The sequence below is a fragment of the Lagenorhynchus albirostris genome, chromosome 11 (assembly GCF_949774975.1).
Source record: "Lagenorhynchus albirostris chromosome 11, mLagAlb1.1, whole genome shotgun sequence".
In the NCBI taxonomy this organism is placed as follows: domain Eukaryota; kingdom Metazoa; phylum Chordata; class Mammalia; order Artiodactyla; family Delphinidae; genus Lagenorhynchus; species Lagenorhynchus albirostris.
The window spans coordinates 12251242-12276516 of NC_083105.1; the positions used below are offsets into that span (position 1 = coordinate 12251242).

Sequence of the window (25275 nt, forward strand, 5' to 3'; positions counted from 1 at the left end):
AGGGGAGTAGAAACTGGAGTGGGGCCCACAGGTGATGCTGGAGTTCTGTGGCTTAATCTAATTTGATGGTTACGTGAGTGTATTTTCTTTGTGAAAATTCATGCAGCTGTATTCTTATGACTTATGCATTTGTTAGCTATGTATGTTAAACTTCAATTTATAAATGTATTTAAAATCAGAAGCCTTAAGAATTTTGGAAATAATGGTTCACTTTTTCTACTTGCTAAGTCTCCGGAGAATTAAAGATTTCATACTTTTAAATAATGTAGGTGTTCACCACAAGGCTGGAAAATTAACCAATTTGGCTTCTTTTTCATCAATTGTGTCTTCTGGACTGTAAAATAATATTCTCAAGAACAGAAATTAAGTACCTCAGGCAACATACTTGGAAGTAATGGTTAGTTTTCATTTATCCTGCCACCTCACATACCCTTTTACAGACTACATAGTCTACATATATAAGCTATACATAAAACTATGGTTTGGAGCTAAAATCGGTCTTTTTAACTTTTCTCTGAGTGATAACACTGTCATCCTTCAGATCAGATCTGGTGATTTTAAAGTTTGATTGAAGAAAGAGTTTTATGTGATCCAGCTGTGAGATGTGAGAGGCAAGTTGGAAGGTGCTCGAATGAGCATCAGTTGTAATTGGTGCTTGTGCTCGTTGCTTTGGTGTCCGTGATGCTGCTTTTTAGTAACTTAGTGAGTTTTATCTTTGAATGGAATGTGTTTTGTTTAGTCTGCATTGTGCCCAGACTGAGGATTGAAAACCTTACACTTTCGCAGAACATGGCTTTGTATCTCTTTCCTTTCCTGCTATTTTTGTACCATGTGAATGTGAGGCACAGTGAGGCCACCTGCGAGGCCTGAATGGCAGGAGATAAAAGCGGCCATCCCTCAGATTGACACTTGAAAAGCTGGTATACATTTGGAGTTCATTCCTGTTTATCCTTTATATGTTAAAGTCTCAAACTTCATTTCAACATGGTTCAAACATCTCTGAGCCAAAGGTATCTCTGGTTCAGTTTCTTTTAGCTGAACGCTGGGTCAGAGTAGGGGGACCCATTCCGTGTCACCCAGAATCTGCTAGAGGGACTCAGTTCTCATTCAACTGAGATAATAAGAACAGCAAGTTCCACTCCTGTTTTAAGTGTGTTGGTTTAATCATATCATTGAGCCATCCAGTTTGGCATGCGCTTCACAGGGAATAGTAAAAACATAAGGTTCTTAAATTGTCAAATTAATACTTCAAAGTAAATGTTTTTTGAATGCCTAGAATGTATCACACCTGTTAGGTATTTGTCAAAAGTATTTCTCAACATAGCAATTTTTTGAGGACTTAACTGAAAAAGAATTAAATTAACACATGCCTAGGACATTGCAGAAGAGATTCATGATTAAAAATGCACACCCACACTCACCCATATTCTTTCACTATGGATATATACAAATCTAGCATTTATGGGTATGTAGTAGATTAGGCAGGGTCCCTTCAAGCCTTTCCCAACAGATTTTTCTAAATGCAACTTTGCTCTGGGCTACAGAAGGGTAGGTTCCCTTTGCTGAAGTAGCAGGAATCGCATAAATTAGGGAGGAGAGTACAGATTGGTTTCGGAGTAAGAAGCTTCTTCAGTTTTTGAGCAAAGGGCCCTTTGTCACTAGGTGTCTCCTCTTCATAAATAATGTTACAGTACTTTGGTAACCCAGTAGTCATAAACCCTGGAACTAATAGAGAGAATGAAATATAAAAATATTCCCTTATTTCCTGAAATAATATTCCCTTATTACCAGAAATACTGGTATCTCCACAACTAAGTATTATACCACAGACTCTATATTTTCAAAATGGAAAGATCTCAAAAATAGGAACTTCGGGCTTCCCAGGTGGCGCAGTGGTTAAGAGTCCGCCTGCCGATGCAGGGGACACGGGTTCGTGCCCCGGTCCGGGAAGATCCCACATGCCGCGGAGCGGCTGGGTCCGTGAGCCATGGCCTCTGAGCCTGCGCAGCTGGAGCCTGTGCTCCACAACGGGAGAGGTCTCAACAGTGAGAGGCCCGTGTACCGCAAAAAAAAAAGGAACTTCTGTAAGAATCTAAGAACAAAGTACTATTTTTATTTTTTTAATTCATTATTCTTTTTATTTGTTTATTTATTTATGGCTGTGTTGGATCTTCGGTGCTGCACGCAGGCTTTCTCTAGTTGCGGTGAGCAGGGACTACTCTTCGTTGCGGTGCGTGGGCTTCTCGTTGCAATGGCGGAGCACGGGCCCTAGGCACGCGGGCTTCAGTAGTTGTGGCACGCAGGCTCAGTAGTTGTGGTTCACGGGCTCTAGAGTGCAGGCTCAGTAGTTGTGGCGCACGGGCTTAGTTGCTCCGTGGCATGTGGGATCTTCCCGGACCAGGGCTCGAACCCGTGTCCCCTGCATTGACAGGTGGATTCTTAACCACTGTGCCACCAGGGAAGTCCCAATGTACTATTTTTATATCTTGTTTTCCTAATGTATCTCCGTGTGATCTTTTTTTTTTTTAATTTATTTTATTTTATTTTTTTGGCTGCATCAGGTCTTAGTTGCGGCACGCAGGCTCTTCATTGTTGTGCATGGGCTTCTCTCTAGTGGTGGTGTGCAGGTTTTCTCCTCTCTAGTTGAGGCACGTAGGCTCCAGGCCACTAGGGCTCTGTAGTTGTGGCCCATGGGCTCTGTAGTTTGCGGCACGCGGGCTCTAGTGCGTGAGCTCAGTAATTGTGGCCCATGGGCTTAGTTGCCCCATGGTATGTGGGATCTTAGTTCCCTGACCAGGGATCGAACCTTCGTCCCCTGCATTGTAAGGTGGATTCTTTACCACTGGGCCACCAGGGAAGTTCCTCTCCATGTGATCTTGAGCAAGTCACTTAGTGTTTCTAGTATCTCCCACTTTACTAATGTACTATAAATATGCAAAAGACCTAAATTTTTTGGTAAACTATAGCATTTTGAACACAGATAACATCTTTGGTTTTTTTCTCTTTGAAAGGACAGCTGTAATTTTTGCTTAAAGACACACTGTTTGAGAATGATTGGGGTGGGGGAGGACTTCAATTATTTTATGTAATTCTTGTGAAATAATTGTATTTATTTTTCCCTTAATGTTGTTTATTTCTTTGCTTAGCAGACAGAAGGGGGCGCACAGACAGAAGGCCAGCAGTCACAGACGCAAAGTAGTGAAAATTCAGAGAGTAAATCTACCCCTAAACGCCTGCATGTCTCTAATATTCCTTTCCGCTTCCGGGATCCTGACCTCCGGCAGATGTTTGGGGTAAGTCTCTGAAGTCCTTTTATGGTTTTACAATGAAAATATACTTTAACTCACCAGATGTATTATTAGTCATTACTACTTTAGGATAAAATTACGAGTATGTTGAGAAAGATCCTGAGGTAAATCATTATTTTCATCAGCCTTTAGAAACTTTCCCATCTCCTGGCCTATTCTAGACATTATCCTTGCAAATTCTCACATACATAAGATGACTCCACAACCCAGTTTGCCTGGGACTGAGGGGTTTCTTAGGATGTTCAGAAAACCCAAGCACTGAAATCAGGACAAGACAGTAATCCCTGCCTTTCAAAGGGTTATGAATTAAGTAAAATCATATCTGTGATCTAAAATCAGGTATAGGGGGTTAGTTTGCTGCCTGGCGTGTTCTTCCAGCTGTTTACTTCCTCCCAGAATCGCTGTCATGAAAACGAAGTATAATAGCAAATATTTAAGTTACTCAGAAATGAATGGCTGCTGAGAATCTTAATTCTTTTTTGGGGCTAAGGTGTTGTTGCCTGTTTTAATTTGATCAAACACTTAACTTGAACTGGGAGTAAGAAATAATTGATTTTTGTTTTAATTATTTGGATAGCAGCCTAATGCTTTGTCAGAAAAGCAAATGCCCTTCTTTAAGTCTCGGTTGTGGCCACTTCATGGCGACAAGACCCTGGAGCAGAGTTCTGTCACTTACAGCTGACTTCCTGGATGTGTTTTCTACACCAAAGGCAAGGCCAGGGTTGAGATTTAATGGTATTTTTGAAGCACTGGAAGAGCTTTTCAGCATGAAATGGTAGCCAGCTATTCTCCAGCTCTACAGAGAAAAGAGAGCAACAGAAAATATAAAGGGCAACGTAAAGAATTTAGGTTACAGCACTTCCCTGGTGGCACAGTGGCTGGGAGTCCGTCTGCCAGTGCAGGGGACACAGGTTCGAGCCCTGGTCCGGAAAGATCCCACATACTGTGGAGCAACTGAGCCTGTGCTCTGGAGCCCGCAAGCCACAACTACTGAGCCCACATGCCACAACTGCTGAGCCCACATGCCACAACTACTGAAGCCCGCATGCCTGGAGCCCATGCTCCACAACAAGAGAAGCCACCGCAATGAGAAGCCTGCACACTGCCTCAATGAGTAACCCCCGCTCACCTCAACTAGAGAAAGCCCACACGTAGCAACGAAGACCCAACGCAGCCAAAAATAATAAGTAAATTTAAAAAGAAAAAAGAATTTGGGTTATGTTTAAGAAGAAACTTCCCAGGAGTATGAGTTACTAGGTTCTCTACTGAATTATCAGAGTTAATATGGAACCTTAATCTCTGGAGGTCTGTGAAAATGGAATGCATCCTCATCTGTCAGAAGTGTTTTCTCTGTTGAGGCAGAAAAATAGTGTCCACTAAAGATCTGCCTAGGCCAGTTGTCAGTGATTTCTTGAAATGTATAATGCCCTTCTCATAAGACGCTAAGTGCAAAAAAAAAATAAAATTTTCATTGCAGGAGATACCTGGTTGCTGTCTTCCACGTAGTTAGTACCTATCAGTGTTTTAGAAGGACAGTAGCATTGGTAAAGAGCAGAGATTCCATGTTCTATTTTATTTCCATTTTATTACCTCTGCAAACTTGATGGGTACCTTCTTTTAGTCTCATTTTCCTTAACCAGTTCTTACTCTGGAAGGTTATTATAAAGATGAATTCGAAAATGTAAAAGAAAACAAACTCTAAAATACCATACAAATTTCAGTTTTTTTGTTTTTTTTTAAATCATTTGGATCGGTTTTATTTATTTATTTATTTATTTATTTGTGGTACGCGGGCCTCTCACTGTTGTGACCTCTCCCATTGCAGAGCACAGGCTCCGGATGCGCAGGCTTAGCGGCCATGGCTCACGGGCCCAGCCACTCCGCGGTATGTGGGATCTTCCCAGACCGGGGCACGAACCCGTGTCCCCTGCATCGGCAGGCGGACTCTAAACCACTGCGCCACCAGGGAAGCCCGAAATTTCAGTTTTTTGGATACACATAGAAATAAAATAAAGTGCCCTCCTTCCTAAAATAAGACATTTTCCTCTTCCCTTGATTTTTCTGATTTTCTATTAAATGGTGAAACTGGAATCAAGTCCAGAAGTCTTATTCTAGAAAACTTGGGCTCTTAATACATGTTTTTTTGATAAAGATAGTAATGATTCAACCCAATAAGAAAACATGATCTCTGTTTTGCTCTTTTCATTTTTTAGTTTCTTCACATTTCCCAAAGTCTAGTTTGAAATCCAAGTGAAATAGATAATTGGGTCTGTGAGTCTAGTTCTCAAAGGGAAATGTGAGCCAAAACGATATTGGAGATTTACTGTACATTCCTTCAATTCAGCTCATTCAGGTATTGATTAAAACAGGTAGTTTTATCACCTTATATATACCTCTCCTCCAGATAATTACTGTGTTATTTGTATGCCCCTCTAATCAGCTATTTAGCTACCTAGCAATAGAGTTATTTAGGTGGTGTATTTTTAGCTTTGTTTGATTTTCCAAATGTTAAAATATTTAACTAATTTCGAAACGAAGTTATTATTTTAAATATTCTAGATGATGTTTATTGCAGAAATATTGAAGTGGCAAATAAATATCGATAGAATCATCCATAGTGTCCATGAATGTTTGGTATGCTGGAAAATGGCATGTAGCCTATGGAGATAACACATATATATTTATTGATTGGGAAAGTTATTCATAGTATATGAAGTTTAAGAAAAGTAAACACACACACACACGCGCGCGCGCGCGCGCCTAAGGAAAAGCTGGGAAGGCTGTGTACCAAAATGTTAAGGTGTTGGGATTGCAGATGATCTTCATTTTTTGTTTTCCCTTTTCCTTTTTGTTTATCTATATTTTCTATTTTTTTTTTTTTCAGTAAATGTGGTTTACTTTTATTTATTAAAAAGAAAAAAAAAGGAAGGCCTTACTTGTTAGTCCAATAGTTAAGACTCGGAGCTTCCACTGCAGGGGGCATGGGTTCGATCCCTGGTCAGGGACCTAAAATCCTGCATGCCGTGGCAGGTGCGGCCCAAAAAAACAAGAAAGGGAAGAAAAACAGCCATCAGTAGTATATCTTTCTACTTACGATTTCAAAAGTTAGAGATATAGTTAGGAAAACCCCCAGTTCTTGTCCATGTGAAGAAGCATGTAATACAGTGACGCTGTGAATAACTTCTGAAAACCGCTTCCACTATAAAGAGGTGAATAATGCATGAGTGAGTGAATTAAAAAAGGAAAAATTATCAGCTCAATGATGAGGAAAAATCAACAACTGATATTGGGACCTACCAACAAATAGAAACATGGATGTTAAATAAGTAGTTTAAAGAAAAAAAACCACCTCTTCCTCTTTCAGAAAAAAGTAAAGTATATGGATAAAAAGCTGAACATGAGTAAATGTTTTTATTTTTGTCTCTGCAGCAGTTTGGCAAAATCCTAGATGTAGAAATAATCTTTAATGAACGTGGCTCTAAGGTAAGCTCCATTTCAGTGTTGTGTGCTTGGTTTCTTTTAGTTTTGTTTTATTTAAAATAGTAAATAGTCAGAAAACTTAAGCTGTTTTTCAAGCCTGCAGAAAGTATCCCAGTGAGCTAGCTTGATTAGGTTACCTCTAAACATAAGCCACTGCGTGGCCAGATTTCTCCTGAATCTTTCTTAAATTGGGAGAGTGATGGTGTAGAAACAGGAGAGGTTTGAGGGGAGAGTGTGGACGTAGGGAAGAAAGGCTGTAGGAGATGTCAGTCCTTTCTCAGATTTAAATTTGGCCTAAGCTTCTTATTGTAAAGGACGAGAGAGAAGACTGGAAAAAAGTGAAATTTTGTGAGAATTCTAGTCTGAATTCTACCAGAACAGTTCAGCTTTTAAAAATCGAACTTCAAAATGACATACTTAGAACAAATTTAATATTTCAGTTGTTCAGTTGACTTGTTCTCTCTGTTCAGTAAATTCTGATAAAGCTTGAAAACAGGGAGTAGTGACTCAGGTATTCACTGTGGATTTCCTCCTTTAAGTTATACCCAGATAGGCAAGCTTCAGGACTGAGAGTCACTTCAATTACAAATACAGTGAGTTGGGGTTTTTTTGCATGAGGATGAACATAATAATTTACTGTTTTAAATTCCCAATCTGTATGATTTAGAATTTTTATGCACTAAAATAAGCAGCAGTGCTCTTAGGAATGAAGGAATTGTAAAGTCTTACAAATGGTGTTGTGAAAAAATATTTGATGAACTGAATTTCAGAATGTTTTATGTGAGAGTTTTCTTCTTCCTCAACAAATGGAATACACTCCACAGACACAATCAGCTGTGGGCAGGCTTGTAAATATTTACCTTGCTATGTTCAGTTCTACTTGCATTTTTAGGTTAGACCAGTTTTTGAAATTAATTTTCATTTGGTCATCCCTACTGAACTTTGAAAATAGCCCTTAGCTATGATTAAATCTCTTAAGAATGTAATTTGAGAAGAGCTAAATAAAGTAAATAAGTAAGCTAATATTTACCTCTCTTAATTTCCTACTCCAAATTCACCATACTTTGGGAACTAATAACATATCTACAGAGTTATATATACTTCCTGCCCCCATCTGTACTAATAAAAATGTTTGTGCTTTCCTAATGCTTCTGATTATTATTCCTTTCCTTTATAGAATGCATCAACACTAAAAGTGTTTAATTCTGACTATAATAATTATTTGTTTATTATTAAAGAGGTAATTATACTCTAAGCTTTCAGTTTTCAGTTAAAACAAAAAAAGATTAATTATGCCTATACAGAACTTTCTCCAGCACTTAACTTGGTAAGTATTTTTAAAGTGAAATCTATTCAAACTGTAACCAGTAAAACTGTTTATACTTGTAATTTCCTCACAGTGGATTTCTATTCTTTTGTTGTATAGTTTGCTGTTATTTTTTTGTGAACTTTTTAGATACAAGATAGAAAAATGACAATGGTTTAGAGATGAGAAGCACATGAATGTGAAATAAATACATGAAGATTATTGACCACACTGTTTATCTGAACCAGTATAGTTTAAATGCTTTTGGTTTTAAGTGTTTGCACTTAAAACATTCTTAGCTAGACTAACAACCGGAAGCCCAATAAAATTCTATCAGGCATTGAGGACTTTGCTCCTTACCAAGAAAATAATTTGATTGAATTCTTGTGAAGCAAAGGAAATTGATCTTTCTAAGGCTTCTTTCATTGACTTCAAGGATTTGCCTACTACCAAAAAATTTTTAATTTACCCGATTCAATTACTCCTCCCCTGTAATTTCCATTTTAAAATGACACAAGCCTTCCTTTTCTCTTTGGGGAATCTAAAAGTATATGCTGCCTCTCTCAGCTTGATGCTGTGTCCTCACTGCCCTTTTTTCTTTGGGCTGCTGAAGGGTAGACAGACTGTGTACTAATTGGAAAATGTTTTTAAAACAAAGCACAGAATTCAGAATTGCCTTGGACCTGCCTTCTAGAACTGATACAAAAACCTGTCTTCATCCTTTGCCCTTCTTAACTGCTACCTAAAGTTCTTAGCTGGAATGGGCTCATTAATAGAGATTTATTTTGGAGTCAAAACCTAGATGCGTCTTCTGGGATCCACCTGAGATAAATTAATGAGTACTTTTCTTTTTGTAAATTAAGTTTAGTTTCTCATTACTTTTGTGTCTGGGGTTGACTATAAAATTACAACATGTCTTGAAAGGAGCCAGAGAAAAGGAGACTTATATGGTCCTATTGGTTAGCTAAGAATTGCTCAGTCTTTTTTTTTTTTTATTTTTTTTTTTTTTTTTTTTTGCTCAGTCTTTTAACAGTGCTTTTCTGTACAGAAATTAGCTTTATTGAATTTTTTCTGAAGCAATAATGGAAAAACTGACAAGTTTTTAGAGATAAGTAATACTTACATGTAAAACAGTATTTAACCAAGTGACTGCAAAACAAAAAGCAACTCTTTATTACCATGTCTTATTTTTTATGAGATCGTTGGCCCCGGGTTTGAGAATATACCCCCTTAAAAACATAAGTGAACACTGTCTTGCTGCATGCCCATTCCTTCCCTGCCTGCTAGTAGTCTACCTTTCCACCTTGCCTGGAGAGTAGAATTTCTGTGTTCCAGAAAGTAGTTGTTTCTTTGTTGTTGACTATTTTCCTTTTTTCTTCTTTGACCTTCATATTCTGAATTTGGTTTTTATGAAATGAATTTATTTTGTTTACATGCATATACATACATACATATTTATTTAAATTATTTCATTTGATTTTTGAAAGTGTTCTTTTTACTCCCTACTCCTTTGTAAAAACATAAAGTCAGCTGTATTTAGTTTTCTGTGATTAACTGAAGCAAAGATAGACTATCCTTTTGAAAATGTTTAATTAAGATATGTGATGAAAAATGATACCCCTTCCAAAAAGTTAACTAATGTACTCATATAGAATCTAGAAAATGATTAAACAGATACGCATAGCATTATTGATTCTCCAAATTTCACCAGTCGTGACAAAGTAGTAATACAAACAATAAGAAGTTAGTGTATAGGGAGAGTGGCCATATATCCTGGTTTATCTAGGATAGTCCCAGTTATACTTGTTGTCTTAGCAATTAATAATGTCCCCTTTCTCCCTCAAAGTATCCTAGTTTGAACAATAAATTATATTGTCATTCTCCTTATAGATCCTTTGAGTAACAATTTTTAAAAAGCACCCTTTTAAAAACCATTATAAAAGGAAAACATGACGTTTAATGAGAAGTAAGGGGGGAAAGCATACATAGTTCATTAAATGGAATAGTCACAATATTCTCATGTATTTCCTTCCTTTTTTCTTTTTTTCTCACATATTCTCACATAGAATCTTAAACAGAGCACTAAACAGTGGTCACCTAGTTCAACAGCCAATACTCTTGACCTTGTACTGTCTGCTAGACGCTTTTAGTAACTGAGCACTTGTTTTCAAAAGTTTATTTCACTGTTGAAATTCAGACCTTCCACCATCCTGTTCACTATCACCCAGTCCCATAACATTTTGTTTGTGATAATTATCAAGCTTATTTTAAAAAGAAATACAAAGATTCTAACATTTATATTTTCCATAAAGTTTTGTCAACATACTTTGAGTATACTTGTCACTTTTGAAGGGACGCGTTTTATAAATATTGAATGTATAGAAGCTCTTCTTCTTCACACAGTGTCAATTGTTAAGTCCTCTAAAGGACTGCAGAATAGAGCACAGCAACAATTATTGAGATTTCTAGCAGATTTTTAGTTAATGTGTTTGCATTACTTCTCTCAGGTGGATTTCTGGAATGATGGGAATCTGGGTTTGGGTTAAGCTTATGTTTAGGCTGGAGTTAGGGAAGATAAAACCTCTATTCCCATTCCTCAGACACAAGAAATATGCTGTAATTTCTCTCCTATTTCCCTGGCTTTTGATTTTATGCAAAGGGAAATTATTTCTTTCCAAATATAGTCAAAAGACTGTCTTTGAAATTGCACTGAGTAGGCCTTTGTGATTTTCAGTAAAATTTGATGGGTAATGCTGAGGTGAAATGTTTTTCATTATACTTAAAACTGAATTAACAGTGCATGTATTTCCAAAAGTCTTAGTTTATTTTCTTTTGCTACCATTTTATGGGTTTTAGTTTTAGTTTTCTTTTATTTATTTTTTAATTTCTGTGTTCTGGCCATACCCAGGAGAACCTTCTGGTTTTGATTTCTCCCTTAAAAGTTACATGGTAAATTTTCTTTCTCATTCTTCTGAGATGGAAAAATTCAAAGATTATACAAATTTAAAAATATTTTTACAATGCTCATCCTGTTGCTTGTTATTTACTGCAGTCTGAGGCCAGACTAAAAAGGTGACAGTTATTCGGCTCCTGTGTGCCCTTGATGACAAATGGATGTCAAGGCAGATAATAAAATTTTTGTCACACTCTGTAGAAGTTTTAACCATGACCATGTACCTGATAAACACAGCATCCCTCAATTTCCAAAAGACAGCTAAGATAGCTGGTAAATTGTGAATGTAGCACTGGTGTATTTAAGTTGCTAACACAGAAGAACTTTGGGAGCTGAGAACTTTAGGTAAGAGTGTAAAGGTGTAGACCTTCATTGCCCAGGGCAGCGACCACGTTGACCATTTGAAATGTGGCACATCTCTAAATTGAAATGTGCTTTAAGTGTAAAATAGACACCAATTTCAAAGACTTAGTTCAAAAAGAATATTAAACATCTCACTCATAATGGTTTCATAATGATGCCATGTTGAAATTATAATATGTCGTATATACTGGGTTAAATAAAATACATTATTGAAATTAATTTCACTTGTTTTTACTTTTTTAATGTAGCTAATAGAAAATTTGAAATTATATATGTGGCTCATGCTATATTTTTGGATATATTGGATAGTGCTGGTATAGACAAATGTTGCAACATCATTTTTTTAATTTAAAAATGAAAGTTTACTTTTTGTTTATCTTTTATCTTCTTACATACCTGAAATATGTACTGTTAAGGGTCTGACTTTGTAGCTATTCAGACTGTTATTATGTTTCCCTTTTTGATACCTTGTATGATCATTTTGAAGCTCTTCTAAGGAAAATGTGTTAGGTTTAGACATAATTGTATTAAATTTTTTTCAAGGCAAGAGATCCAAATGACCAGAATTAATGTGAATTAGATTTCCAAGAATAAGGGAACATTAAACTTAATTTCGTGGCAGAGAGTTCTCCTATTAGGAACTTCTTAAGTCTATGAATATCCTTGGCTCAATTTCTGGCACATTTTCAAAAGGGCTAAATTTTATTGAAGAAACAGTACATTAAAATTTTTTTCAAGCCTTATTTGAGTTAATATTCTTAAAACCAAGTTGTAAATGTGACAGATAAGCAAGCAGGAAGTTGAGTTGATGGAAAACCACCTGTTTGAAGTTTCAACTCAAGAGAAAAGTATTTAAGGACAGTACTCCAAAAATACTGGTTATGCTTCTCATCTTCCTAATCACAGACCTTAATTCTGAGAGATATATACTCATTTCCTAGTGCTTCTGAACAAATTATCACAAACTTGGTGGCTTAATACCACACAGATTTATTAGCTTACAGTTCTGGAGGTCAGAAGTCCAAAGTGGGTCTCACTAGGCTAAAATCAAAGTGTTGGAGGGCTGTGTTCCTTCAGGTGGCTCTAAGGGATGCTCCATTGCATGCCTTTTCCAGCTTCGGGAGGCAGCCCACATTCCTTGGCCTATAGCCCCCCTTCCATCTTCAGAGCCAGCAACAGCCAGCCCAGCCTTTCTCAGGCCGCTACACTCTCCAATTCTGACTCTCTTTCCCTCTTTCACTTCTAAGCACCTTTGCGATTACATTGGGCTCATCTGGATAATCCAGGATAATCTCCGTATCGCAAGATCATTAATTTAATCACATCTGCAAAATCCCTTTTGCCATGTAAGGTAACATATTCACAGGTTCTGGGGATTAGGACATGGACAACTTTGGGGGGGCTGTTATTCTGCCTGACACAAGGTCTATTTATCTTCGAAGGAAAGAAAGAAATCCTATTACCTCTGTGTTTCTTATCAGGAGTCCCAAAGTATCAACAAGGCCTTCTGCCTCCTCTTTACGCTAGTAAATATGCCTGCAAAGACTGCTTCATTTTGGGGCTTCCCTGGTGGCGCAGTGGCTGAGAGTCCGCCTGCCGATGCAGGGGACATGGGTTTGTGTCCTGGTCCAGGAGGATCCCACATGCCGCGGAGCAGCTGGGCCGTGAGCCATGGCCGCTGAGCCTGCGTGTCCGGAGCCTGTGCTCCGCAGCGGGAGAGGCCACGGCAGTGAGAGGCCCACGTACCGCAAAAAAAAAAAAAAAAAAGATTGCTTCATTTTTATGTCTTTGATATCTTGATTAGCATTTCCTTTAGTTTATAAGCACCTTTCCTTATAAAACACTTTTAAAGCATTTAAAAGTGAAATTTTGTTCCAGAATACTGAAGTTATATTGAAAAAATCTTACACAAGCAGACTTTAATGTTAAACTTCGTCATATGCTGACTGTAAGATGCCAGCACTTATGATACCACACAGCCATTGTGTCACAGATGGTCCATCAACACATTACAGAAAGAAGGGTCATAGAACACATTTAGCAATTAGATTTGAAAGAGAAAATTAGAAGAATTGTAGGACTAATATAGTTTAGTAAATAGAATACTGAATTTCGGTTTCAAAGCTTAATTTCTAATTTTCTCACCATTAGCTGTAGGAAAAAGCTACATGGAAGGAAGAAGACCCTGTTGGTGCTCTGGGCCTTGTTGATGCTTGAATACTTAACCTCAGATTGGCTCAATGTCTTTACTTTCAAAAGGAAACGAACAGGTTTATTCTTTCTACCCCATGGGTGCATTTAAAAGACACACAAGTATGTGTGTATGTATGTGGGTGTGTGTAGTCATAATGCTAAAGTTAAAAACTTGTATATTAGCCTCTACATAATCTGCTGTCCAACCACTAGTTTATAATTTATTAATTTAACCCAGGGCATAAAATGTATAAGGCTGTGACAGTCCGTTGAAATATAGCTTATAGAACTTACAAAATGTGATATAAAAACTCATCACTATCTGTAACCTTTATTTTATTTATTTATTTATTTATTTAGTGGTACGCGGGCCTCTCACTGTTGTGGCCTCTCCCATTGCGGAGTTTAGCGGCCATGGCTCACGGGCCTAGCCGTTCCGCGGCATGTGGGATCTTCCCGGACCGGGGCACGAACCCATGTCCCCTGCATCGGCAGGCGGACTCTCAACCATTGCACCACCAGGGAAACCCTGTAACCTTTTTTAAAAGGTTTAACTTTCCTATTGGAGGATTCTCCAGGATCGGATAGCTGGCTTCCTGTCTTCATCAGATGCTAGTGTAGATGACAAATGGAATAATTAATTAGTAACTTGCCCTTGTACACCTTGAGTTGTCAAAGTGGCTATAACATGTTGATATCAAAATTTGTTTCTGAAAATGTGTTCGCATTGATATTTTCAACACATGTACATTTTTAAAGAACATTTTGAATTAAAATTACCCATAGTATTCCATCCTAAGCTACATATATTTTAAAAAATTTCTGTCAGCTTAGCATTTCACTTTCTAGATATCCACATTGAAGGTAGAGATAATCCATTGGAATCCTCCGTGGATTGCCACCCAGCCATGTAGTCATTTAAATGCTGAGAAATGAGATCCTTCAGAATGATGGAGTTGCTTTTATAAAATCTTATTGAGCAATGCACATTATTTACCATCTCAGTTAAAAATATGTTTTGTATACATAGGAGTACTCATGGTATTAATAAGCAGCAAAGCAGAACTTCAGTGAAAGTAAAGGTTCAGGTTATCCTACAATGGCATATTCAAAGAATGCTAGAGGGACAGTGAAGCTGTTGAGACATGAGGACTGTCTCAGAAAATTCTAAGAAGTTACCACTCTACAGATATAAATAGCTTGAGAAAATTTTATAGTTGCAGAGTGGAAAGATAAGGACAGAGCACCTAGAATGAAACTGATATAATGCTTTGTCAAATAGTCCTATAGTATATAGTAAATCCTGCTGGTGTTGAAATTGATAGAATGATAATGACCCAGGCAGTCTTTTCAGATTTAATGTGAGCCAAGGAGTAGAGTGGGTTAACTCCCGGTCTCCTGCTTTTTCTATTTAATAAATTAAAACTCCATGGTTGGTTAGTTTGTTTTTCAGCGTCTACAATGGACAAATAAATTAATCCTAACTCAGAGTAGCAACTGTATTGCTGTTTTATGGTATTTGTTTCCTATTAAATAGTGTGCAACTGATGTCACTAACATAGATCTCATTCCTGTTGCCTTTTTGATTATTCCTTTTTCTCTCTGCATATAGAAAAAACTAATACATTTAGTAGCAGATGTAGGCTTCAACAAAATTTAGGCAAATTTGGGTAAGCAATTTTCTGAAATTCAGCTGAACATATTTTTACTCTTGAGTGTCAGTCTGGTTGTTTAAAATTTGCATTGAAGAAAAGTCATAATTGACCACTGCTTAGTGGTATTTTCGTTTGCTTAGACAAACATGAGTGCTCTCCTCTTCCACACCCAGTACCCACAGAATCAAACATGAACACTATATCTTAAATTATACCGTTCCCAGAGAAGTTGATGGTGCTATAAGCAACAGGCAAAGTGGGGCTAAAACGATTAGACTGCGTCAAAAACTCATTATACAAGGTTTGCACCTAAATATCAAGTTCCATGTAGAAGTTACTGGGGAATAATAGATTTAATTATTTTTAGTATTATATAAAAGGATATGTATGTTAGCAGCATGAAATAAGAAAGGTAGGATTTTTTAAAATGTTCAGATTCTCAGTTGAATAGTGTGACCCGAGTAACTCTATACCTTAATTTTGGTCTGGCCTCACATGCTTTATGTTTTATTTTATTATTGTTTTTATTGTTGTTAATTACATTATTATTATTATCACTACTACTACAGTTCTTTATTCTTTTATTGGATTTAATTTCCCTTTACAAAATATGCATGGACCAAAAATGTGACTTTGGGAGAGTATTGCTGAGTTGTTGCTGATGTCAGTTTCATACTGTGATATTTTTTTTCTATTTACCAAGAGATCAGTATTTCAATATAACGATGTGCATGTTTTCCCCCCTTCTCCCGCTGCATGCAGGGATTCGGGTTCGTAACTTTCGAGAATAGTGCTGATGCAGACAGGGCCAGGGAGAAATTACACGGCACCGTGGTAGAGGGCCGTAAAATCGAGGTGCATGTCTTCAATAATTCAATTTCTGGTTTATATTTTTATTTCTCTTTTTATGTATTGCCTCACTTATTTCACATTTGGAACCCTGTCTTGTTTGTGTTTTTGTGTCTCTGTGTCCTTTACCTTCTTGCACTAAAACGCGTAAAAGTAACACTTCTATCCTTCTCCCCCCTCCCATTTTTTGGTTGTTTTGGGGTTTTAATTTTGATTTACCTGTGTGCGAATGTATGTGTATTTGTTTTTCATTTACTTTTTTCCTCCAAAATGTTCATCCTTCTACTCTCTTGATTTTTTTCCTTTGCTTCAGTTTGCGAGACTCTGAATTCCTCTAATCAGGCCAAAATAAAACTAACTTTTAAAATGTCTACAAACTACCCAATTTAGAAATGTGTCCTATGATGAATCAAGGGGCCAGCCAGTATCCTCTCTCTCTTGGGAGGCCAGTTCGCCTCCACATGCGTGTGACAAGTAAGGAACAGAAGATCACAGAGGTTGGGGGCGGGGAGGAAAGAATCCAAAACTAATGTGGTTTTCAAATATATTTACTATCTAGAATTTCAACAGTTACTGGAGGGTTGGGTGGCTGCCTGTGGAATGTGCTAGTACTGTGAGTGAGTCGGCCACCTGGTACTCACCAGCCCTTTTCATAACGCAGTGAAGGTTAACTGGCTCCTTTCCCCTTTCTCGGTTTTTAAAAGTATGAAATATAAAAGCCACCATCTTGAGTAAGATGTCTGCATATTTTGCTTTTTTTTTCCCCCTCCCTTTCCAATGGTTTAGCATTTAGGGCCCTTCACTTGACTCACTCTTTCCATGGTAACTATACACAATGCTGGCGATGGTGCCCGTTGGCGGTAAGTGAAACAAAAGCACTAGAGAAGAAGCTTTTTTAAAATGTAATTACAAACAAATAAGAAAGAAAAAGTCCATCTGCCATCTCACATTAACACTACAAAATGTGATTTGACTTGCTCCTCTTCCTTTTCCTTTCCCCCTTTTATTTTCAATGCTGTTGAGTAATGCCGCCTGGACTTTGGATGTACACATTGTTTTGTAGCAGTCTGAGCTGTTTGAGTACTGACGTCATGGTGATTTTTTCCCCTTGCACATCTTACTCAGAGTTACTGAACTCCAGTTTGGCTGGTTTTATTAATGCACTTCCTGCCCCCACTTCCTTTCCTCCTTTTCCTCTTTCCCAGACCTCTGTTTGTAGCTATGACTGTTCTTTCTTTGCCCTTGACAGCTCTCTCTCCTGCCCGTGACAGCCTTCCTGACTTTCTCTCTTCTCTTCCCCGCTTTTTTGTTCTCCTTACCCAAGCTGTCTTCCTACCCTTTGCCCTAGTCCTTCCCCACCCCTTCTCTGTTCTGTGCAGCTATTGGTCTCTTTTGCTGACTGGTGGTTTCTGATTGGTTCTGGCCATTTTTCCTTTAAGTGCTTGGGTGCTTTCTGCTCTAGCAGCTAGTGGAAGCTCTTGCCCCATTCTAATCCTTGTCTGTGAGAGCCTCGCTCTTCACTTTCTCCTGTCTTTCCAAAATTGATTGTTTTTTTCTTTCTTTTATTTGTGTGTGTGTGTTTTTTAACTGCATGCTCTCAGTCTCATCATTGTTGTATCCCATTCTTTCTTTTAAATGTGAAATGTTGATATGATTTGGTGGGTCAAACTAGAGTAAATGGAGTTTCCAGCTCTTTTCCTCACATAGGAAGATCATCACTATACAAATCCTGAAAGACATATTATTAAAACATTTTTGGTTCCAATTCTACCTAAAATTGATGTGGTTTTTTTTTTTTTTTGGTAACAAATTTATCACTATTCAAATTTACCATAATATAAATTCCCAGAGCGAAATAAGACATTATATTTTGTATGTTTTATAATTCTTTTAAAAACTGGCCTGTTTTTATATACCTGACAACATAGTATATAACCAGGTTCTATGGTAAGGCTTTACCCTCCTTGCAAGAGCTTTGAGGCTGGTTCTGACACTGGGCTGCAGTATCCTGGCTTCTAAGCTCCATTCATCTTTTCTTCATCAGCACCATCTTTGTAGCGTCTACTTATCTTACCACTGAGAATGCTTTAATTATGCCGTTCTGTAATGAGGGTAGAGAGTACCATAAAACAAAAGAAACATAAGCTTTATTTTTTGAATTCTTTTAAGTGCCTGATTTAAAGGCCTCTTGAAAACTTTCTTCTTAAATGAATAGGCCACATAATCTAGAAAATTCAAAATGGTCCTGAAGTCTGTCAGCATGGGAATCTCAGTTCCTATATTTGTTTACTGACCTCAAACAGTAAAATCTCATACAAGCATATAAAAAAAGCTGAACATCAGAACAGGTGAACTCCACAGATTTTTTTTCCTATCTTCCTATAAATTTATTTCCTGACCAACGTAGCAAGCCTCTGTTTTGTTAATGAACTTCAAAGTTCACGTGCACACAGAGCTGTTTCCAATTACTTTTTTCCATATTTTCTCAATGCAGAGACTTCTCTGTTTAAAAGATCTCCAAAGAACTTGCAGATGTACTTTTTCTTTGGAGGCCTGGATGGTAAAGTTGTCCTAGTTTTCCATTTGGAGACCAAGAAACTGCATTTTACTCTTGTTAGCCTCATTTAATGAACACTTTAATTAAAATACTATTATTAATATTTTATATTGTTATATTAATTATTTAAATCAATTGTCTCTGAAATTTACATTTTAAACTGAATACTTTGTTATTGAATGAGCACCTCCATATTCCCTAATGTGGTTTACTTCCTCCCTGCCCCTTCTTTCTACTTTGTATCTGTAGGTGAATAATGCTACAGCACGTGTAATGACCAATAAGAAGATGGTCACACCATATGCAAATGGTAAGAGGTTACAAGTCATCTTCGGAAAGATGTCATTTATTCTCACAAACATCAAAGACTTTTTCTTGATTTCAGTCTTCAGTTTGTTTCGTGTACGTTGAAGTATTTTCTTTACCTAGGAGAGTTAATTTTTATAAATTACTTTTTTTTAAGTTTTTTTAGTTATTAAGGTGTTATAGTCTCAGTAAAGTTCATTTTATACAGTGCAAACACATCATTTGAGGTTACCTATTAACCCAAGTTAGGCCCCCCGTGGGCACCCTCTTTTTGTAGCTGCTGTAGTTCTTTGTAATATGTTAGGCTTGTCCAGGATACCCCTGGATCTTACTTATCTGAACATAATAATTGGAATAATTCTTGACCCCTTGTTCTCCTTTTAAAGGAATGGTCTAGAGGCAGCAGCCACGGGGTGTGTGTGTTGGGCAGGGGTACGTGCGCATATTTTCTATTCCGTGGCTACCTGTTATACAGTGAGTTTTATAAATGTTTCTCATGAAGAAGGAATTTTTCTGTGAATATTTTGTCTAACAAAAACAGAACTTTTGCTTCAGTTGTCAAATTTAATCTAGACTCATACTCCCTAAGTGAGGTAGGATATAATTTTAATCTGTTGTACAACAGTGGTTTTGCAAGCTGTGTTCTACAGGACCATCTTGGGGGGAAAAAGAAAACTGAATGGATTGGGTCTTGAGGCCTACAGCTCTACTTTGGTGGACCTCATTCTCTGTTGTATATTTTAGAGTTGTGCATAAGATTTTATCTAGAATAAAAAGGGGAGTTTCTCCCCTTTTATTGCTTTATAAAAGTTTGAACCTACTGCTAGAGTATGACAGTATGTGCTGGTAGTATCTTAAATCAAGTAGAAGTGTATTAGTGTTGAGTATATCCCAGGAGGTCTTCAATAAATATGTGTAGCCCAGCTTTTCAAATAGATTATAGAAATCAGCATAATTTGCATTTATCAGCATAATTTGCATTTTCCTTACTCACTTTACGAGTGGTATATCTTGGGATACCACCACCTTCCACTTTACCTTTTGTTTTCTTCTTTTCACTGCTATCACAGAAACAGAAGTTTCTGCAATTTTGATAAAAATCCAATTTAAACTAAATCAGAAGGAGAGTATGTCAGATTTCCTTTCGATCCAGCGAGAATGGTGGAGCAGAACGAGCTGCTGACTAGAATTGAGAAGACAGAAATTCTCCTTCTAGATTTGACTCTTCATTTTCCTCTGTGACAGTGGGCCAATTTCCTAACCTATCTGATTCTGTTGTCACCTCTGTCAAGTAGCAGTCACAGAATTTTAGCACCACAAGGCTCTTCTTTAGAAGTCATTAAAATCCAACCCTCCTAGCTTATTATCTAGGAAATGAAGCCCAGGGAAGTGTAGTCCTTACTCATTGTCCCAGAGGTGGTACCTATGTTACCGCTCTCTTTGGGTTTTGTGAAAGTCAAATGACATAAACACATATAATACAATGTAAAAATACATTTGTAAAGTGTACAAAACTAAACGTATTCAAGATATTGTTGACAGTGTACCTTTATATACCATTATTATGATGTGCATCCATTGTATGCATTTAAAGGGAGTGCTTAAGTAATAGTGCCATTGATAGGAAAGGAAAAGTTCATTTTTTAATATTATTCTAAATCACTATTCAAGCCTACTGGAGCCAGACTTTAGAAACATGCAGCTCCCGTGTTAGAGATTCTGAAAAGAGTGTGCTAGGTGCCTTCTGGTGAATTCTCAGCATTTTAGTTCATGTTGGCTTTGAGTCACTTGATTTGTCTAGTTGAAGAACATTTGTGCTTTTGCAACTCCAGTAGGATTTGAATCCAGATTTTGAAATTTTTATGCAGCATAATGAACAGGCATGTCTATAAGCACATAAAATAATGAATGGGGGATTGGATTGATTCCGAATGAATGGATTTTCTCTTGAATAATGTCTTTGCTTATAGCCATTGAAATCTGTTAATTGGCCTTTTCTTCTTTCCATTCACATATTTATAGAGTAGCAGTGGCACAATGTTACAATGTTATAAAAGAATTAAACCAAAGAGCCAATCTTTCAGAAAAATAAAATGGCATATTTATGTATAAAATTCAACAAATATTTATTGATTAAAGTTTTCACATGGAATTCTACTCTAACTATCAGTGGGTAATAGTGCATTTTTCTTTTTTTTTTACTACTTGCCATAGTCCTATAAATCTAAAAAAGGGAATGTAGAAATGAAATTGATATCAAACCTAATGTTGTTTGGAAATACTTAAAATTTATAAATGTTTAAGTTAATGTTCAGCAGCGGTCTTGTATCCATTAGCTTAAAGGTCTGATTAACATAAATATGCTTATTGCAAATTAAAATCTCAGAAGACATGCACCAAAGTTGGGAATGTACCTTGAATTTTATCATTGCATGTCTCTCCTTGGTGCCTTGGTTAACTCCAGTGAAATCCCAGTGGGAAATCCCAATGAAGGAAGATTTCCATTTACCCAGAATACCATTAGCATGGTATAAATGAACATGGAATTCAGAGGTCCAGGTCAAATTTGAATTCAGTCAAAGGATACCCTTATCAAACAATTAGAGTAGTAAACAGTGTTAAGATCATATAGAAGACAGCGCATCACAGTATGATAGAGAATGATATATATTCTGCCTTTTTCCTTCTTCTAAACAAAGATTAGGTCATTAAGCCGTTCTATGAGAGACCGTATACCAAATCCCAGGATTTATTTATATTTCTTTTTCCTTCTCTCATTCCCTCTCCATCTTCTTACCTCCCACTTTTTTTCTCACGTCTCTTTACCCCCACCACTCCCCTGCCAAATCTTCATTATCCTTTCACCGTGCTAGTCCTGCTTAAAGATGATCAGGTCCAGAAATGTCATCACCCTCTCATGTAAACCCCCACTGGCTTTCTAAAGAGAAGCTGGTACCAGGCAAAAATGAACCCAGAGGTGTCTGAAGCCAACTTGCACATCACTCCTTTTCCTTAATATTCCTCATATAGTTTTTTGTTTGCTTGTTTGCTTGCTTGTTTGTTTGTTTGCGGTACGCGGGCCTCTCACTGTTGTGGCCTCTCCCGTTGCGGAGCACAGACTCCGGACGCACAGGCTCAGCGGCCATGGCTTACGGGCCCAGCTGCTCCGTGGCATGTGAGATCTTCCCAGACTGGGGCACGAACCCGTGTCCCCTGCATCGGCAGGCGGACTCTCAACCACTGCGCCACCAGGGAAGCTCCTTCATATAGTTTTAAATGTTTACTGTCCTCTCTTCCATTTCAGGTTGGAAATTAAGCCCAGTAGTTGGAGCTGTATATGGGCCCGAGTTGTATGCAGGTAGTATTTAAGTTAATTTTTCCATTTGTGTTATTTATATGTATTTTAAAAATCTATTGTTTTTCAGTTTCCTATTCCTTTGTAATCTTTTTGCACTTTTTCATTTCTTAAATGCACTCAGCATCCAGCTTTCAAGCAGATGTGTCCCTAGGCAATGACGCGGCAGTGCCCCTGTCAGGAAGAGGGGGCATCAACACTTACATTCCTTTAATCAGTAAGTAGCCTATGTTGACCTGGCATGGCTTTTGACTGTTGTGAGTAAACAGTGATGTGTTGGTCTTTTTTTTCCCCCAAATATAATACATAACTGAAAAGGAGGCATTCACGAGAAAGATAAATACTATCACAGTGCCCTGTCCTGCTTATTAGCCTTGCTAGATAGAATCTTTTTGACCAAATGTTAAGATGGCCAAAAAGCATAAATAGTTGGAAAAGTTAGAAGGGGGTGAGGACATGTAAAGAAAATTTTAGTCTGCACTTTGTAATGAAGAAAACAAAAGAAGTAATTATTTGTGGAATGTGTTGTACATGTTATCTGCAAGTCAGCTTTGGGCCCTTGAGTCGAATATCACTCAAAAGCCCCTCCAGTATTATTGCTTATTCTCAGCTCTGTTGATATGTCTAAAGTCATTTTGACCTGAGCCATTTAGCCATTTAGCAAGAGATATAATTAAACAGAGTTCAGTGGACATGGAATCAGTGTCTCTGTGTGCTTTCTAGAGGACAGCACACTTAAAATAAGCCCTTAGAAAACGTCTGCCTCTTTAAAGGATTACAAGGCTGCAGGGGAGAGGTAGTTTCCCTCTCACCTCACATTTCTGAATTGAAATATTTTAGATAAAGAATAAGGTTGACTAATGAAATGTCTGAAGACTACTGTGTGCCTTGGAGTGTGGCAGCATGTCAAAACACAAAAGAATATTCTTATGAAGAATAATTATTATATGCAGGTAATAACGTTTGGAAACAAGGTTAATAATTAGCCAGTGAAAGAGTTTATATCAATCAATTTAAACTGCCCATAGAAATTAAAAGTCTCGTCTCCATTATGGCAGTAGTGCTCAGAGCTTCCTGACCCGTTTCTCCTCGGCTTGCATTGTAAGGCTGAAATTGGGAAGAAACAAAGAAAACTCACTCAAGATTTGTGATGAATGAGGCATGGAGTCAATTAGTTTGGGCATATTGTATATTTCCATTTCTTTTTGAGAAAAGATGTAATGTCGAGGTGTCTTTCCTGTAATTGGTGCAAAGCAAGCTGTGATTGTACACGTGCTGTTGAATGCAAGTTGGCATTTCTGTCGTATTTTGGGTCTCCCTTTAGTTCCTGGCTTCCCTTACCCAACTGCAGCCACCACGGCGGCCGCTTTCAGAGGAGCCCACCTGAGGGGCAGGGGGCGGACAGTATACGGTGCAGTCCGAGCGGTACCTCCAACAGCCATTCCCGCCTATCCAGGGTAAGCAGTAGATTCCAAAATAAGCAACCGCAGAAAAACAGAAAACCATGGCCCTCGTATAACTTCTGGGATGTTGCCGTGCCACATAGTAGAGATTCTGTGAATATTTGCAAATTAACGGATTAGATGGAAAGAACCATACCATTGTCAGAATGTAACAAAATATCAATTCATTATATAAATCTTCATTTTGGCCACCTTAAGCCCTCACAGTAGTGGCTTAAGACAGTAGCCAGAGCTGTCTTGTGTTCACTAGCAGTGTGTTGGCATGGAGTTCACTCAGCATCGCACGAATTTGGATTAACACTCCTGCAGAGAACCAAACTAGAAGCTCAAGATTGTAGTGCAAGACTGCATCTGCTGGATTCACGCCCCTCACCACCACCCTTATTGGGGCTGAGGCTCTCACATGTGCCCTCCCTTGTGGTTTCACTGCCTGGGTGGTGAGCAGCAGAGCTACTTACCCACAATGGATTTGCTTTCTTTGTAGGAAATGGATTAAAAGAGGTTAATTCAAAGATGAACCAAGTCCAATTGAATCAAGGGAGAAAGGGAGAAGTAGGAAGAATTAAACTACAGTTGGCTTCCGAATGATAATAAAACAACTAATGGAGCTGAGCATCCTTCACCCTTTGATTTTTGTATGGAGGGTGTCTCATGCAGTGGAATGATTCCATAGCAACAAATAAATCCTTTGTTATTGAATGGGGGAGAAGGAGTGAAGATGGCAGGTTTTGTTTTCAGTTGTTTTTCAGTGTCAACCTAAAATGTATATTTTTGTAAAGAGTGGACTTTTATAAGTTAGTTGTATCAGGACTTTGTTTCTTCAAAGATGTGACGTTTGTGTTCTTCATCTTTTCTCTGCCTGTGACGGGTTTTTTTTCCATATTCTTAATGAAGAATAAACAGTGGCAGAGGAGCCTATTCATTGCTACATAGTTAAAATGTAAAGGGAAAGAGCCTCCTTTGTAGGTCCTTTTCTGACAGCAAAATTGACTGTGAGGTGTACTAATTTAGCATTCATTCATAGACCAAAGGGACATGCCATTTGGGGTCCTTAATTACACAGAATTAAAGCATTTTTATCAGACAAGACAAATATGCATGTTGAAATGGGCAGGCTTCAGAAGCCACTGGAAGGGAATGACTTTAGAAATAAACTTGTTTGCAGTTTATAGATGTTTAAATCCCATGCATTCCATCATCTCCATCTTCTGCCATTACTTACTTTTAATTTTATCCTTTTTTTCCTCTCAACTTGACCTTTGACCTTCAACCTCTGACATCTCCTTTTAAAGAAGTGAATAAAGATGCAGTATTGTTTCATCAAGAAATAGTCAAGTAAAACATAAAACTGAACCTTGGAAGTTCTACACACTAGGAAAATTGTTTTATGAAGCGTCTTCCATTTCAATCCAAGAGATTTTACCATCATGTTTGCAAAGAGATACTGCTCACCAGAAACATGGGACTTCTTTATTTTGTAATATTCC

The 25275-nt window shown here is 37.7% G+C and overlaps 1 protein-coding gene across 25 annotated transcripts in view; it reads left to right on the forward strand.

Moving 5' to 3' along the window:
- RBFOX2 (RNA binding fox-1 homolog 2) overlaps positions 1-25275 on the forward strand; it is a 261344-nt gene that overhangs the window by 216072 nt on the left and 19997 nt on the right. For 9 of the 25 annotated variants that reach the window (XM_060164660.1, XM_060164663.1, XM_060164656.1 and 6 more), the window contains 7 exons: positions 3147-3293; positions 6738-6791; positions 16021-16113; positions 18914-18974; positions 22275-22328; positions 22450-22542; positions 23638-23782. In XM_060164660.1, the coding sequence (XP_060020643.1) occupies positions 3147-3293; positions 6738-6791; positions 16021-16113; positions 18914-18974; positions 22275-22328; positions 22450-22542; positions 23638-23782 (647 nt within the window). The remainder of the gene's footprint in view (positions 1-3146; positions 3294-6737; positions 6792-16020; positions 16114-18913; positions 18975-22274; positions 22329-22449; positions 22543-23637; positions 23783-25275) is intronic. The other 16 variants (XM_060164661.1, XM_060164666.1, XM_060164658.1 and 13 more) reach the window with 6 other exon arrangements.